General features: G+C 35.8%; 3 protein-coding genes and 1 pseudogene across 5 annotated transcripts; 2 read left to right on the forward strand and 2 right to left on the reverse strand.

The window, feature by feature from the left end:
* Positions 1–215: 215 nt before the first annotated feature.
* On the reverse strand, positions 216–1,248 carry LOC141814210 (E3 ubiquitin-protein ligase RSL1-like). Its single transcript, XM_074702155.1, has 3 exons — positions 1,083–1,248; positions 396–969; positions 216–297 (listed from the first exon to the last, which is right to left on the reverse strand). The coding sequence occupies exons 1-3, from the start codon at positions 1,246–1,248 to the stop codon at positions 216–218; spliced, it is 822 nt and encodes a 273-aa protein (XP_074558256.1).
* Positions 1,249–2,167: 919 nt separating this feature from the next.
* LOC141814290 (uncharacterized) lies at positions 2,168–2,993 on the forward strand. The gene is made up of 3 exons (XM_074702227.1): positions 2,168–2,695; positions 2,771–2,851; positions 2,931–2,993. Exons 1-3 carry the CDS (start codon positions 2,168–2,170, stop codon positions 2,991–2,993), a joined length of 672 nt encoding a protein of 223 aa, XP_074558328.1.
* Positions 2,994–3,402: 409 nt separating this feature from the next.
* LOC141815647 (kinetochore protein SPC24 homolog) lies at positions 3,403–7,608 on the forward strand. 3 transcript variants are annotated; one of them, XM_074703600.1, is made up of 6 exons: positions 3,403–3,493; positions 3,633–3,825; positions 5,256–5,397; positions 5,473–5,574; positions 6,483–6,556; positions 7,264–7,608. In XM_074703600.1, the coding sequence occupies exons 2-6, from the start codon at positions 3,648–3,650 to the stop codon at positions 7,359–7,361; spliced, it is 594 nt and encodes a 197-aa protein (XP_074559701.1). In that variant the 5' UTR covers positions 3,403–3,493; positions 3,633–3,647; the 3' UTR covers positions 7,362–7,608. The 3 variants fall into 3 exon arrangements, with proteins under 3 accessions (XP_074559701.1, XP_074559703.1, XP_074559702.1); XM_074703602.1 differs by having other exon boundaries at positions 7,273–7,608; XM_074703601.1 differs by having other exon boundaries at positions 3,433–3,493; positions 3,590–3,825.
* A 456-nt stretch (positions 7,609–8,064) lies between these two features.
* Positions 8,065–17,040, reverse strand: LOC141814582 (phosphoinositide phosphatase SAC3-like; annotated as a pseudogene).
* Between the last annotated feature and the right edge of the window lie 176 nt (positions 17,041–17,216).

Below are 17,216 nucleotides of genomic sequence, written 5' to 3' on the forward strand. Positions count from 1 at the left end.
AGCTTCTTCTGCCGTCCGATTCGCGCGCCGGAGATGGACGGCACGATGGCGACGTCAAGCGGGGCGAGGGCAATTTAGAAATTATATGATAAAGTAGGGGCTTGGACGCTTGGTTAGCTCGCCGGCCAATCTCTCTTCTGAATAGCAAATTACATATAATTTATAAGAAATTAAATTATATAAAATTTTATTATCCTTCACGTTAAAAAGGCCACCTAAAGCTTATCACACTTGACACAGGCGTGATTGTTATGCTGCATTGGCGATCCACAGTCGTAGCAGAAGCAATGGCCGCACCTGCATCAGCAAAGATATTACTAAAATTGTACCGACAAGTAAATTTGAAGTAGGATTTTTAGCCAAAAATAGCTTATTCAAAATAGTCACGTACGCACCTGCAGCTCATGAACCTGCAGCCAGCGATCCTCTCGACGTACATCTTGCACTCTGGGCACCTCGGCCACTTGCTCTTCTTCGCCAGCTCCCTCAGCATCAGATCCTCCCTCCCTCTCTCCCCCTCGTCGAGACGCCGGAACTCCTCGCAGTCAACTCCCTCGTGCCACTCTACCTGGCACGACGCGCACAAGGTCCTCTTGCAGTGCGGGCACTCTGCGTCCGTCATCTCTTCGTCTTCTTGCTCCTTCACGGCCAGCGCCGAGCAGTCTCTGTACGGGCAGTAGAACTTCCTGGCCCCGAGCGCCGACTCGCACAGCGCCACGCACCACCGGTCGAACACGGCCTCGGGGAGGATCGAGCGGCACAGATCTGGATGCAGCGCAGGCGCAGTCGAGTCTTTGCACTGTGGATCAGGGCATTTGATGGACGACACGTTGTCTTCGACCTGGGCGGCGATGTATTGGCTCATGCAGCTGTTGCAGAACGTGTGAGGACAAGCCTCTGTGGTGAATTGTTCAGTGAGTTGCTTAGTTTCCATGCAGATGTTGCAATCGAATTCGTCTAATTTAGCCCCTGCTCAGAGTAGGTCAATTCGTGAATGGATCAGTTCCCACTTTATTCACAGGCAACAACAAAATCAAATCAAATATATAAACTATATATAATTAAGTTGTATATATAGGAACCAGAAGTTTCCCCTTCTTCGAGTGTGCCTTGGCAGAACGAGGTGGCTACTAGAACTTCTTGAAGTTGGAGTTCCTGCGCCAACATCTCATCATCGTTGTCCGGGATTAAGATTGGATCGCCGTCTTCTACCGCGACGAGCAAGGAGTGGATCGTTTCATCAGCCATGAGTCTTCTGCTACGCTTGTGATGCACTTAATAACGTGTGTGTGTGTAAAATCGAGACATTTATACAGAGCACAACTTACTAAGAACTAACCTCTTCCACTTCTCTAGACGAAACACAACGTACAAGAACTAGCCTCCACGACGTTGCTTCTAGGGTTTTTATAAAAAAAAAAATATTATTAATCAATTAAATTGCTTTTTAAGATTAACTTATAAGATGTTTATATAGACCCGGACAGCAAGAAAGATTCTCAATAAAAAAAATTTCTTAACAAATTTAAAAAGAAAAATTCCTAAAAAAGAAAATTTCTTAACAAAATTGAAAAGAAAGATTCTTAATAAAAAAGAAAAATTCTTAAGAGACTTAGTCAATCCTAAATGGATTTAAAAAATCTTTAAAAATAAAAAAAATAGAACTTTTCAAAACTATTTTAAATTTTAAAAATTATTAAAAATAAAATTTATCAAAATTAATAATAAAAATTTTCAAATCCTCCTACATCAACTTCACCATATTACATGCTTTTGATGCTAAAAACCATCCTGAGATACTCAAAAAGTGCATGCTTAATCTATATATATAATAAAATCATTGGTGCCTAGGATTTCGATGGTTGTGTGGAGATTATTGATTTAAGCTAATTGGCATTGAACAGTATCTGAACCCAAATGATACATGTGCTCAGTGCAAACACAAACAGAAGGGGAAGCAGAAACCTTTGTAGAGAAGTTGTCCACGCCTCAAGTTACCAAGTTTCTGAGGAAGAAAATAGGAGAGTAACAGAAGCAGCTTTTAAGAAAAGAATAAAGGCATGGAGATGCTTGCTCATAGCGTACTACCAAAGAAAACCAGTTATGCTATAAACTTAATTATTCATATCAGCAAACAAATCGACGAGAACATCACCTGCAAAGATCGATGGAGAGAGGAGAGATGATGGACAAATATGCTCCTGCGTCTTCCACAGCAAGGTGCTTCTGCTTCCCTTGCTTGATCCTGAGCCTTGCACTCGTATCTGCAGCAGTTCTCATCATTATATTTGTCCTGAAGCCAAGGAAGCCGAGCTTCCATCTGCATGCAGTAGAAATGGGTTCTTCAGATGCAGTTTTCAGCAAGGGATCGAATGACTCTTCGACAATGCTTGTACTGTTTTTTGTTGCTCAAAACCCCAATAAGCTTGGCATCAGATACAGCTCCTCAGAGCTTGGACTTGTCTACGACAGCAACAACATGGGGCTGATCAAAGTTCCCACATTTTTTCAACCAGCTCATAGCACAAATGTCAGTGTCTTGGTGCATGTTTTCTTCAAGAGAATTGATGTTGCCGAAATAGTTAGTGAGCATACCTCTGAAAGTTCATCAAGCCTCAGCGATCTGGAGGTCAGAGTATTCGGTGGAATTCATGTTCGGGCTCACATCTTTAACTTCCAGCTCTTCAAAACTCAGGTAGCTAGCTCCTCAACTGATATATATTTATAGAAGTGACAAGGTAAACTCCATGACTAGTTAATTTTTCTCTAGGTTTTCCTTGATTGTCTGATCAGTGCAAAGCTCACTGACATTGCACTGAGCAAGGTATTCACTGCAGCTAAATCACGCAAGGTATGGCAATATCATGAAGAAAATTCACAATCAATGACTTGATTGCAGAAAGAAATAAAATTTACAGCTTCTCTTGCAGGCATTCTTATTATCCAGTTTGCCACACCTCACTCAGAAATGTTCATTGGCTCTCTGCATATGAACAAGATGCATGGAAGCAAGCAAGTTCTTTTCTTTGTAGTTTGGATTTTCATTTTTACTGTTTTTTTTTTGCGTGTAGATATGAATACTTTAAGGAAATACATATTTGATGTACCATTTCAGCATATAATGTTGGCATAAACAGCATGAAATAATACTGTACAAACAACTGCAGAAATAATGGAAAAAAAATAAATTGGGATATTATATTGTTCATTTGTTTATCACAAAAATGTATCGGATCGGGGATAGACCCGCATTTCTGGATCCGCACCGCTTGTTTGAATAAGGATCCGACCCGAATATGACGGGTCTGGGTTAACCCGCATCTTTCGGTCCGCCCCGGACCCTCCTATAAAGTTTGAACTCCCGCCTCTTTCCCCGTTGTCGATCCTAGGGCACAGGAGGGATCTCGAAACCCTCGACGGAGGCTGCTAAAGGTGGTGATTGAGGCGGACGCGAACTGTCGTGGGCGATTTCGCTTGTCTTTTGTCGGATTTGGTAAGTCTTTCCTTGTTCTTCACTTTATTTCAACGATTGAACTGAAAAGGAGATAACATAGAGCGTGAAGCAGAGTAAAAAATTGCATTTTTATAGTTGAAGGATTTGAGTTCTCTTTGCTGATGTGCCCCTGGGACAGTGTTCTTAAGTTTTGATGGCGAGCCCTCGAAAAAGAGTGGACATTCAGCACCTTCTTTCACTCGGAGATGATCTCCTAGGTGTTTTGAAGAATCCGAAGGATGGGGAAGGGATGATGAAATCCTTGGAAGGGGCGAAGCTGCTTTCTTCCTTATGTCAAGTCGATGCCAATGAGACTGAGAAGTCATTAGAAGGTTAGACTTTCTTCAGCGTTTTCATTCATTGGTTTTTTCCTAGTCAATGGATTTTCTGTTTCTGAGTAGGATGACAAATTTTGGGAATTTGGATCATGTTTTAATCCTGTAAGGGAGCTTTTTGGGTAGAGTATAGCATAAATATCGTTTTCTTAAATAATTAATCATAATAATGCACTAACTCTAATTTTGATCAAGAGATTTATAAACGTCAATCAAATCTAATTGATCAAATAAAACAATTTGGGCAATTGAATTAGTTTAGGGAAAGATAACTCAATGACAAGTCAAAACTTTGTCCTAAGGCGAAGTCCCAACCCTAATATGGGTTAATCTGGTCATCTAGCATCTTGTGATAGATCCTTTCAATGTTGAGCATCTTGAGTATATAATCTAAAAACATCAAAAGAAGGAGAACGAAAAGGGAGAAGAAGGCGCTGGATCTTTGGACAAGAATAATAGTTCCTTGGTCTCATAAACCCACCCTTGGATCAACCTCTCCTTTATAAAGGGCAAGTATCTCTTTAAGTCACCTATTTGATAATAGTCATGCCTTTTGCCAGAGATATGTCCCTTAAATAATAAAAAATTTGAAACTAAAGATTAAATGAAATTAAAAGTGAAAGAGATCTGGTGGGCAGTAGAAGGATATCCATGACTGTCATCTGAAATGGAAAAGTAATTGTCCATGAGATATTACAGACACCATTCCAAACTTTGAACTTATTCACCATTCCTTAAGGCAAAGAACATGCCACATAGAGGCCAGGAAAATGAAAGGATAGAGGAGTCAATCTATGTTAATATAAGAAATAGGATTCAACCAATGTTAATGTTGAAATTAGATTTTACAGGGGTTAGGTCGTCTTACTGCATTGAATGAAATAATCATGCTCCTTTTTCTGCAAACTGTGCTAGTTCAGCAATGTGTTGTCACAAAGACTCTTCATGCTATCTTGAGTGTCATGGGTCCCTGTGAAGGAACTGTTTTATTTTCTGAGCAAGTTTGCAAGATCAACATTTCATGTTACTACACTCCAAATATCCAGTGGCAGTAATAAAGAACACCCAAATCTCATGGATGATTCAATGAAACTAAAACAGCCATCATAATTCCAGTGCTGAACACTTAAGAAAAGTAGGAGTTTTCAGTGGGGATGACCAATGTGAAACTGAGTGGATGAGTAATCGGGTTTTACTAATACTAACACGCTATATGCATTTGGATAGACAATTTAAGTGTTTTCTTTTTTGCAAAATTCAATTCAGTTTTATGTGGGGACTACCAAAATGGGTTGCCTTGTAAAGATCCAAGTGAAAATAGTTAAGATTATGTTTTATCTGCTTTTCTCCTTTGTTTGTTAAGTATTGTACCTCTTAGACAATATCACTTAGAGAATCATTTATGTTTGTTTGATGTTACATTGTAGATTATCAGAAAAAGATACAATCATGTAAAGAGAAGATTGACAAAACAAAAGATGGAACAAATGCTGATGTTGAAGTTGAACATCTTCAACATCAGTTCAATGAGAAACTGCATGAGGAACAACTGCTACAGCAAGAACTAAGATAAGACAAATAGAAGACATTAGATTACTGCTAGTTGAATGTAATTCTTCATTTGATCCCAGTTTGCTTTAACACAGCAATTAGAGATGAACTCATTGGTTTAGAACATCAGAGACTTTCTATTGAAGAGCGTAGGGACATGATCAAGAAAAGAGAGAAGGATCTGGCAAGAGCACAGTAAGTATTTGGACAGCTTCATGTCATTTGTATTTCTGAATTTTTTTGTATTTTTTTCTTTGGGTGAATATCATTAGATGCTCAGTAGTGATGCAATCCTTTCACATTGATTGATTTTTTTAGCATGAAATATGATTTTTTTTTGGGTACATTAATGTGCAGAATACAATACTCATTACAGAATTGCATTACATCTAAAAAATCAAATATTATTACTAATTTTGTTATTCTAGCATCTCTCTTATGTATATGTAATTTGGGTTTTTTTTTATGATCCTGCCAAATGTCCATGAGCAAATATGGGTTGTGAGCATTATGAATGAACTGGCATATGATAAAATATGAGCTGATAAACAATATTCTTTTTTATATCACAAGTAACACAGGCTTGTTAGTTGAACAAAAGGTCATACAGAGGACTTATGCCAGTATATTGGAAGGTACAGCAAATAATGATTTTAAGGTAGAGTCAGGTGGAACATAGACCTTGGTTCTTGAGCTCTAAACCTTTCTCATTTTACCTCTAAACCTAATTATTAAAACATAGAAGGAAGAAAAGGGAGTTGTAAGCTTAGGTACTAAAGATTATTTGTAGAAGAAAAGCAGGTGAAATGAATGAGAATATCTAGTATCACTTGACTTCAAATTTATAAAGGTCCATAAAGAGGGAAATTTGCAAAAGTACAAAAGAAAATTGGAACTCATACGATATTTGAGCATGAACAAAAATTAATGCCTCATGACTAACATTTTGGAGGATATATTACATAAATCGATCAGTTATTTTTCTATTTGCAGAAATTTGTGTGTGTGTTTTTTCAGATGACCAGTTAGTTTTCTATTGCAGAAATTTGTGTGTGTGTGTGTGTGTGTTTTTTTCAAATAACCAGTTAGTTTTCTGTTTGCAGAAATTTGCTTTCCATGTGTGCTTCCGTGACCAATATCATTCCAGATTTTGAAGACCCATCCAAGATATCTGGCAGTATCCTATTCTCCGTAAGCTTGCTCTTGGTTTCTTTCTGTTGTTGGGTGAAAATAAGAACACACCTTATTTAAAACCATTAAATGAGTGCTGCACCTTATTTTGATTATTATCAATGTGTTGCGCTATCACCTTTAATATGCCTATTATATCTCTCTTTTTTGTTATTTATTGTTATTCTAATTTCTCCTACAATTCTAGGTCTGCTACAGGAGCACCTTAATTGTGCAGGATAATAGCAATATATAAAATTTTTACACTAACAAAAGCAAACAACTTTATTGAAAGTGTTCACATTTGCTACCTTGAGGCAAAACTCTTTCTGTCTTGATCCATGAATAGTCAATAGTCTCAAAAGTGAAGATTCTGATATATTTTCATTGGAATTGGCATGTTTTTATTGCCACAACTTAGCAAAAATGAATACTTTCAATGAAACTGCTCACTTTGGATAAAGAGATGAGAGGTTACATAGGGGATCCCGTTTGATAATGATCAAAATAAGAGCACCCTTCAACGATTTTCAAAAGGAAGGGCACAATTTTTATATATGTATTTTTTTCTTTTTGTTTGGATTTTGTCTTGCCTTATTTCTTTTATCATGTTCTTGAACTATTTCATCAATGTTTTAGCGCCATTTAGCTATATGATTACTGGATAATTTCTACAAGCCTTTTAAGCATAATGTAATCCTTAAAAACAATTAGTGGTTGTAGATAGGAACAAGAAGTCAGTCGAGAAATTTGAGTTTGAGAGTACAGAATCTCCTCTCGATGTTTGCAACAAGCTGTGGAAGATGGCGTAGATGTTGTGGCATGACTTGTTTTTGCTCCAGCTAATTGCGTTGTCATTTTCTGATGATTGACAAACAGTAATCAAGTTCTGGTTACCAGCCACACTTATCATCAATGCTGTCTCTCTGGTAAATTTAGCCATAAACTATTTTTTATTTCGAAAGCTGTGTTTAGTTGCCACTGCAACACTGAATTGGTCTAAATGTTGCTTTTGTTATTAGTCAGGATCATACGTTGTCACTTTGTCAAGTTTCTACTTTCCCCTGTAAATTCATTGCATTGTGTGTTTGCAATATGATCATATGATGATAATGTGTGTTTTACCCTTGAGAATTCATTTTGTGTTCAATTCCTTCCTAGATGATAATTTGGTCCTTCAATTAGTTTATGCAGAAATAATTAGGTTTTTTAATTCTTGATTTTCTTTAAGTTCTTAGCTTTTGGATGTTTGATATCTATTCCAAATGGATAGAAGATCAAGTAACTCCAAGAATTTAAGAATAAAAAAATGCAATAAAAAGTGAAAGATGTAATCCCATTATCATGCTGTCAGTTTAATTTAAAACAAATGCCTAAGTAAAACTTCAAACCATGATTCAGGCAAATAATAACCCACAACTGATATTTAAAAAAAACAAGAAAAGAAAATTAATACATCATGATTGTTCATATATCTCATTTTACATGTATATACAGGCCATAAACAACCAAAACTGACACTGAAAAGAAAATTCATTGCTTAATTGTCAAGCTCAGAGGAAGAAGAGGTACTATACTGATATTTACAGTGACAGTAAGTGGGTCATTATATAACAGAATTGGCCTCTCAAACAAAGTATATATGTATATACTTCAAATTATCAGCATAGCAGCAACACATCAATCGTTTATTCGCCCAATTCAGGACGACGTTGAGGGTATCTGTAAACCTATTCCGAGTGCAATATCATCTTGCTCTTATCGCTCCCATTGATTAAGCTTTTTTGCAGCAGATCAGTATCGACTGGGCAACAGTAAATGTATCGGCATCAATGGCATAAGGTCTCTCCGTTCGTAACCCAGTGCTCGAAGCTATTCAAAATTCGCGGCGTCTTAGCTGTTTGAAGGTTGTCGTAAGGCTGTGATATTTTGATTATATTGCCTCCCTACAAACAGAAATGTAAGATATATGGACAGTGTGATGGAAGTTGGATCAGAAATGTATCCCCACACCCTGAAGCAGATCAATTGCAGGTAATTAAATGCCGCAATTAATCATGTCTGAAGTTACAATATACAATCAGACTATAAACAAGCTCGTAGAAACAAACAAGCTAAACAGTTCGAGAAACTCTTACAATTGTCTAAACTTTTACCTTCATGGCAAACCCACTGTTCACGAGAACTGGTGTTGCCTTAGTTCTCACATTGGGAACATTCTTAGTAGGACGATCCTCAAATGGAGAATTACTTATCAAAGATCTGGAAGCACAAATTCAAGAAAAGTCAAGAACACAGTATCTTTTTTCTATACCCTCTATGAGATATTGATTATGCAAAAAAGAGGTATAGAGAATGTGAGAAGAATTGCATTGCATAAGCACAATTAGAAGGAATTTAAATCAAGTACTTTAAGATCTCAAAATCAAGTAATTATGGCAAAAAAAATGAGAAAGGCATGCCGTCTACTCAAAAAAGATGCACAAACATTAGCCTTGAAACCTAGAACATCTTTATTTGCATGCATAGAAGTCATATGGATTACCTGTCATTTATCTCTTCCTCAGTAGAATTACTACATGATAAAAGAGAATCAAATTTAAGAAAATTTGAATGCCAATCTTTATACAAATATGTGGATTCACTATCTTCGAAAAGCTGCCCATCAGACATCACAGGAATGTTCCTACAAGGATAAGAAAAACGAAATTATCATTATGAAACAATTGACACATAAAACTGTGGATTATTGCAAGGAAAGATAGAGGATAGCAAGTAACAAATCAAATGTCTAACAACTGATAATTATAGTCAGGAGATAGACGAAAAAGAAGTTTAGTGCAATAAATCTGTACTTTTCATATACTGTTATGCATCAAGTTTGAAAAGAACTGTCATTAAATACTAAGATCACAAGGAGAAACTAAATTTACCGTAATTTGGGACCTTTTCTTTTAAATTAAAAAATTGCAAACGTTTAATGATAATAATCATGAAGGCAAAATTAAATTAATTGGATATGTCAAAAGTGAATTACCAACCTGGATTCTGTTACATTTATTTCATATTTTGAAATTTCTGAAGCTAAACTTGAATCAAACATATGCTTGGCATTCTTTGTATGTAATGTTCCAGATGATGCTGAGTATGAGAGATCTTGGTGGATAAAATTAGATCTTGATAGAATGGCATAACTTTCATGGAGTATGTTCCCATCTGATATGGATCTTTTAATAAATGACCTGCATAAAATATAGAATTGACTGTGACAAAAGATAACTGCAGAATATAACAGACAAGGAGATCCATACATAAATATCAATAAATTTGTTGAATTCTCATAAACACCTCCATAAATAACTCAAATTAGAAGTCATAGGAATAGAGTGTGTGGCCTGAGAGAGATGTAATCAAAGAAGATTGTAGTGCATGAATTGTCTTAGATATTCATGCCAAGAGGCAGTTTGATCGCCATGGATTTGCATGGCACTAATCCAAAAAGGGGGAGATTGATAAAGAGACTAATTTCTAAAATAACTTTTATGTTGCATGTGCAATCTAGTGAACGAAATTCTCCATGTAACACAAAAAAATTAAATCGTTTACTTTCTCCCGCTTTTGGGAATAAAATATTTGCTTTTAACAATAACAATAGGAATGTGCCAAGAAGTTCTCTTCTCTAAAAGAAAATGATAAAAAAATATCTTCGATATTTTATTACTATCATTTTCACTTTAATGGCACAGATAATTAGTGTGGAAGGGTACATTTTACAGTCGATGAATCCTCTGCATAGAAGCATGCCTAAACTAACAAATTGTAGAAATGAAGGATATCAGAAAAGGGAAAGTCTTGATAATTGTGATTTGTAAATACAATGTAATACCTCGAATTTTCATCAGTGAAGGCATGACCCACACAATGCTGGAAGGAACCATACTCCCAAATGGCTGGTTTGTCCAATTGAGGTTGGAAGTGTCCAAGAAATCTGTAGAGTTTAACAGTAAAAATATCAATGCAGAAGCATTATGAAATTTCAATTTGCATGAAATTGTAACCTCCTTTTTCATAAAATATATGTGGAGGATTGCAAATCGCATGAAAATGTTTATACATACAGGTCTATTGCAGCTTGCTTTTCAACATCCATATAAGCATTGCTGTAATATCTTTGGAGTGTTCTGAAGAACTCTTGGGACTGGATTGCTGCTTTCCATTGACCTCTTCTTTCAGAGAAAATCTATCAATTGTTATATATGAAAACTTTTTATCTCAAAAGTAATCTTTGAATCTCCATGTAATTAAGAAAAAAATGTTACAAAGGTTGAAATAATCAATTAGAATTCGGCCATGTATTCAGTTCAATGACTGTATCATATGCTAAAACCCTACACTGAAACAAATAAAAGATATCTTGATCTTGTGCAGCTAGCTCCTAGGAAAGCACTGATCCGCCAAATAGTAATAGAACTTCAGAAAAGGAAGATTGAATATACAAAACATCTTTTATTTGAGTAATCAAGTTCCAACATGTCAATAAAAAATGTTGCCTAAAACACACTAGGAAACTACTGAAGTCAAACTACAAATATATGCTCTGTTAAATCTCTGATACAAACTAATGAATCAAACACTCTACCAGCATCGGGAATTATTATTTCAGTCATTCATATCAGTATAAGACATAAGTGATGACTTCACATATTGAGTGGGTGAGATTATAAAGAAAACCAAATCCAACCCAAACTGTCAGATCGTTTCCTTTTATCCAATCATGGGAATGGAATTCCATTTCACAAACTAAATTTGCTGTGCAGAACTACCAACTAAAGGCAGTAAGTTATTTCTTTGTTAGCATGACAAATTTGAGAAACCTCTCAATACTGACTATCATGAATCTGTGGTGGTTATGACAATAATTTTCCAAAAGTTATATAGTATATTTATTTTAAGGTCCACACCAGTATTTATAAGTTGCCAGTCAAAATTATATAAGGTTTCATGATAAAGAATTGCAATTAAAGTTAATAGGAGACAGGAAAAAGAAGATAACATGAATATGTATACAAACATGTGATGTGATGCTTGATAAACTTAATGTGAATTCTAATTGAGGAGTCAAACCATTCTATCTAAAAGAGGCAAGTCAAAATTACACAAGGGTTTGTGGTAAAGATTGTAACTAAAATCAATAAGAAACAAGAAAACAGACCCTTGGCAAGTCAAACATAATTATGCATACAAAACAATGTGATACAACACAATGTGATTCTTGACAAACTTAATGTGAATTCTATTTAAGGAAGGGATACCTTATTGTGAGCAGCAGAACCACCATATTGCAAAGAAAGTGTGTCTCCCATTGTCTCATAATAGGTCATCAAATCATCAGCCAAGGTGGCATCAAGATGAATGCTTGGAAAACGGGCTAAATTTAATGCATGAAGTTGATGCCCCAGTGCAGCTAAACCATAGGCATATTGAGCAACATTCGTACGATCTAAACAGTCAATGCAGTTTGTTCTCAAGACACCTTTTTGACACCTGAGTGATTTTACCAAGCAATGTCCAACACTATGATCCTCAGTCTTTGTTATATCATATCCCAATATATCAGAATTATCTTCTTGGGATCCATCTTCTATCATATCAACTTCATCTGTGTCAGTGGTGTTACTGCTGTTACTAGTAGAATGATTATTACAAGAATGGTCACCACCATCATCCATCCTGAATGTTAAAACATTACATGATAGTGAAACAATAAATAGTGGAAGATATAAGATAGTTTAGTGGATGAAATTGACATATGTTATGGAAAGTTGACATATGTTTAATCAAAGTCCATATGGCTGCTTGGGTTTCATCGCAAAACAATATAAACTATTCCTTTAAATAAGTTATCTTTAGTAAAAATATAGTAACAGTTAGAATTTTAGTTTTCTCTGGAGAAACACCAGTATCCATTTGTATAAAAAGTGTGGAGCATAAACAGTAGGGGATAATTTAGAATAATTCTCAGACATTATAAATCATATCCTATAAGTTGTTAAACTTAAAACTAGAGAAAAAAAATTCAACTCAGATCGATAAGTTGGTAGATGCTATTTAATCAAAACATTGCATAGATGTATGTACATTACCTTAGCAAAATGATGAGAAAATTGGATAATATTAGTATAAAATCACAAATCATTATTATAAATAACAAATATACAAACTGTATTCAGAATCATAGCATCAATATGGAAATAAAAAAACCTTTCAATAAGTCATACAAAAAAAACAGATTCCCTATGTATATTTTCATTAAATTGGAAAATAGAAACGCCAGAATGCATATGAGAATATACTTACACAAACTTGGGCCACCTTAAGTCACCTTCATTCCTTAAACTTGGTATTACTTCACAATAAAAAAATCCTGTTAACTTTAAGGTACGCGCTGCCACTTTGCCCAATAGCTTAAGCACATTTTTAGCTTTGCTGTGACAGAAAAACTAATTATTTCTAGCAGTGATGCAGGAACATATATCCTAGATTCACAAAAGCCTAGTACCTTCGAGAATGCTTATGAAGATCCCAGTGTAGGTACTTCAAGCTACATTCTTCAGGTAAATTTTTATTGATAAACTCAATTGCATCGGCAAATTCTGAACGTAGAATAGATTCCCGAGGTTTTTTTTTCTTCTGACTGTTAAAGTAACCAGAACTATGAGTGAGGGTGACAACATCTAATTGATTATTAATCTTTATCCAATGATTTATGCACAATAAGAAGATGGAAAGATTCATAAAGAATACCTTTATCAAGTTCAAAATGATAATAGGATTTCCATATCTTTTGCTGAGATTCTCAAAATGAAGCCGAGTAGCCAGATAACCTTTTTCTTTTTTCACTGTTTAAGGGAAAAAAGTAGATATTTACTTTTTAAGCAAATGTCATATATTAGCTAAGCTTGCAGGATTTCCTTCCATGCTGCAAAAGGTTGGAACCGCCAACCTAGCGGCCCCCCCACCCCGGCCCCACAAGTATGCAGGATTTCCTTCCAGTTTCCCACAGAGAGGGAGGGAGAGAGAGAGAGAGAGAGAGAGAGTATGTTCACGACCTTTAAAACTTACCTATTATATCGGGCTTCGGGTTAAGTTTTGAGGTTTCTTGAGACCAAAACAGAGGTATTGAACCCCTATTCTGAACTACAGAACTAACACTTTTTGGAATTTCTCCAGGAATGTCTTTATAGATAATCTGCTCTGTCTCAACGTCATTTGCTACATGCCCATATTCATTGACACCTCGCTTCAAAAACCTAATCCACAAGAACAATGGCATTTTCAAGAATTAACAAGAAGGCAATAAAAAAGCACAATATGAAAACAAAATATGTGATTTTATTAAATGCAATCAGTACACATAAATGAAACATAATCATGAAAAAAAGGTAGCAATAGCATAACAACCTGGTCCCTGCAAAGTGCCGTGAGCGCCTAGCAATTAGAGTCAACCAAAAATCTTCTCCATAAATTGAAAGTTTCTCCTGAATTAACAATGACAAATCTATTACTTTATTGCTAAAGTATTCCTGAAAGAATCAAGTGGTGATATCTAAAGGGTAGAATGATATGATCTGGAACAGGCAAACAGCATAAGATGAAATACTTGCAGTCAGTGAGTCAATATTCATGATCATTTTGATTCCAAGGGATACATTAATAACCAAAACTTCTGCAAATTTGAGTGGAAAAACTACGTATTATCATAATAAGTATTATCAGATAGGGTTTTGTGAGAAAAAAAGAGCATATAGACACCAAGAAAAATGAAACCTCCAACAAAGATATGAAAGTGATCAATCATTTATTACTGATGCGCATGAGCACTTTATAGCTCATAAAACCCATATTATTCCTCTCCATTGCTATGTTGAAAATTAATTTTAGAAAAGAAAACATCAAAAGGTTAAATAAAAAAATATTATAAAATATATCTACCTGCTTAAAGAAACCATACAACAAATCGACTGTCCATAGAGTACTTTTAACATGATTATGAATTTCACGAGTCAAGAACTCATTCCATATGAACATAGTCTCGTACATCATCTGCCCTGGACGACTCTGGCATATATTTTTCTGTAAGCTTTGCATGATATGGTACGAATAGCTAAAAAAGAAATCTTTTGTAAGATCTACTGTCCGAAAGAGCTTCCTGTACCTGTGAATTTATTCAGACCAAATAAGTATTTGATCAGGATAAAGCTTTGCCGAGGTCAAAATACAAACAACACATACAAAAAAGCAATACTAAAGATATATTAAAATATACATGATAATTAAATAGAAAATAAAGAATGCATGAAACATTTCTGAAACATGAAATTGGCTATCTAATGCTCAAGTTCCTAAAGAAAAATGACTTGCCAGTGCATGAGTATTCTTAGCTAAAATAAACAACAATGAATAAAAAAGTAATTGCATTAGTTTTTCTAATCAACAAAATGACCACCTTTATTTATTTATTTATTATTTTGAAAAATAGAAAAGGATTTTTAAAAAAGAAGTTGATGATTTTCAGATAAAAAAGTTAAACTCATTTGGCAGCACTGTTGAGATTGGCATGACAATCGCAATTGTGCTTGCCCCTGAGTACATATGCTTTCAAGTTAAAGGAAAACTTACTGTTATTAGCTTTTCAGGCTGTGAAGCACATGTCGTGATCGTAAGCACTATATGTCTTAACATTTGATATCGATGGAGCAGTATAGAAATTTAAAAACCTGTCTTCATTCCTGGTAATGGTCATCTTAGATTGGACAGTAGAATTTGGAATTGTGATAATTTCACTCTTCACAACAGCATAAATTGTGTGGCCAAACATAGCTCCAATCTCTCTTCTTTCGGTGATAAGCAGCATATAGTACGGCCCCAAGAATTTGAAAAATCCTGATACAAAAATATTCACTTATGCATAGTGGAAACGACCAATTACAACATAAGACACAAGACTAAGACTGCACTAACCAACAATGCCATAACAAGTTGTTACAAACTTCAGTCCACCGGTGGACTTGTTTCCCTCATGTATCCGATTTAGCAGTTCTTTACATTCATCTTCTGAGTATGTGGTAGAGTCTTCGTGTATATTAAGTTCTGAAGGTTCTGACCTGTCAATTTTTAACACTTTCAAGAAGTTTTTGCTCTTGCTCCTTCCTTCCAATCATATAAAATTTCTGCAGGATCAAGCGCCAAATCAAGTAAAAGTTTTGGTAAGAGGATCATACATACAATGAATAAGCAAGTACTAAAGCAGGACTGCATATATATATCAAGGAGTCAATTATCCTTCTTCCGAGTGGTTGTTGGAAAAGGAAAGAAGAAATTTTTTAAACAGAGGGAAAAAAAACAGATTTGGTATAAGGTGCAGGTAAAAGATAACAAATAATAAAATATTTAACTACTATGAATAGGAATCACTGGTGGAATAAGTTGTATTGCAACAGTACATTGAAGGAATATGCCTACATTTCAAATAGTTATTATTTCCAACACGAAAACGAAAATTTGACCACGAAATTTGGATTTCTTTTTATGACCAAGTTGAAATTTCTTTATTAGATATAGCTTGCAGGTAAATTCCTCAAGGTTGACCTGCAGATTAATTGATCCCCGAACAAGAAATGATTGAACGCCAACAAATCCAGTAGAAAGGTTGCAGAGAATAATAATATGAGAACACAAAAAACTTGTGTGTTTAGATTCTCGAGCTATGAGATGAAATGGAACATAGAAGCAACTTCGAGCTATCATTGAAACAAGATATAGAAGAAGAGAAACAAAAAAATTTCGTCAGCTTTTTTTTCTTACGGATTGAGTCTCGTAGAGCTCGAAACTATGGAGGTATCCGCCGGCATCGGCTGACTCGTCGTGGATCCGCCCCTCCTCACCTGCCTCCGTCGCCATTATATCCGGATCCCGAGCCCCTGGCTCGGGCCGCATCAGTTGGGCATCAAAATGTTCCGAGATCAGGCGCTCCGCCGACGCAGCTCCAGGTTCCCACGCGGCTGCTTCAAATATAGCATCGTTTCTCACTTTCTTCCCTTGCCTCCTTGCCCACCCCAACTCAAGCTCCACCAAATCTCCTCTTTTCCATCCAGGCACCGGAGCAAACAACAAGCGACGATAAGACGAGAAACTAAGCAACGAAAAGTTGCAATCTTTGGGTAGAAAGATCTACTTTTGATGCCCAATAATGCAAATCAAGACAAAATCAAGGGGTATGTGGGCTTTGATTATTGCAAAGACAAGAACAATAGAAGAAACTACGAGAAAGATGCGCTTAATTTGCAAGGAAAGAAAGAAAGAAAAAAACAACTGGGAGACGAAATTGGAAACAAACAGAACGATAGAAGGCGAGCTGGAAAAGCTGCGATTCCGAAACAAAGTCGCTTATTTCTTCTCCGCCTATTTTATAGATTCCAAGGAAGATCTGATCTTCAAACCGAACGCGGAAGTGGTGCCTTTGTTTCAGTGGCACGATTTTATAGTGCGGAGAGAACGAGTCGATCGAGCACGACTCGGACCTGAGCCATTTGACCCGCCCCCAACTCGTGCATGACGATATCCATCTTTATGCTCCTTTTTGAGATTATACACGGGAACCCTTTGCC

This window comes from Curcuma longa, chromosome 21 (genome assembly GCF_044706935.1).
Source record: "Curcuma longa cultivar G26 ecotype Majalengka, Jawa Barat chromosome 21, ITB_CL_G26_1.1, whole genome shotgun sequence".
Lineage (NCBI taxonomy): Eukaryota > Viridiplantae > Streptophyta > Magnoliopsida > Zingiberales > Zingiberaceae > Curcuma > Curcuma longa.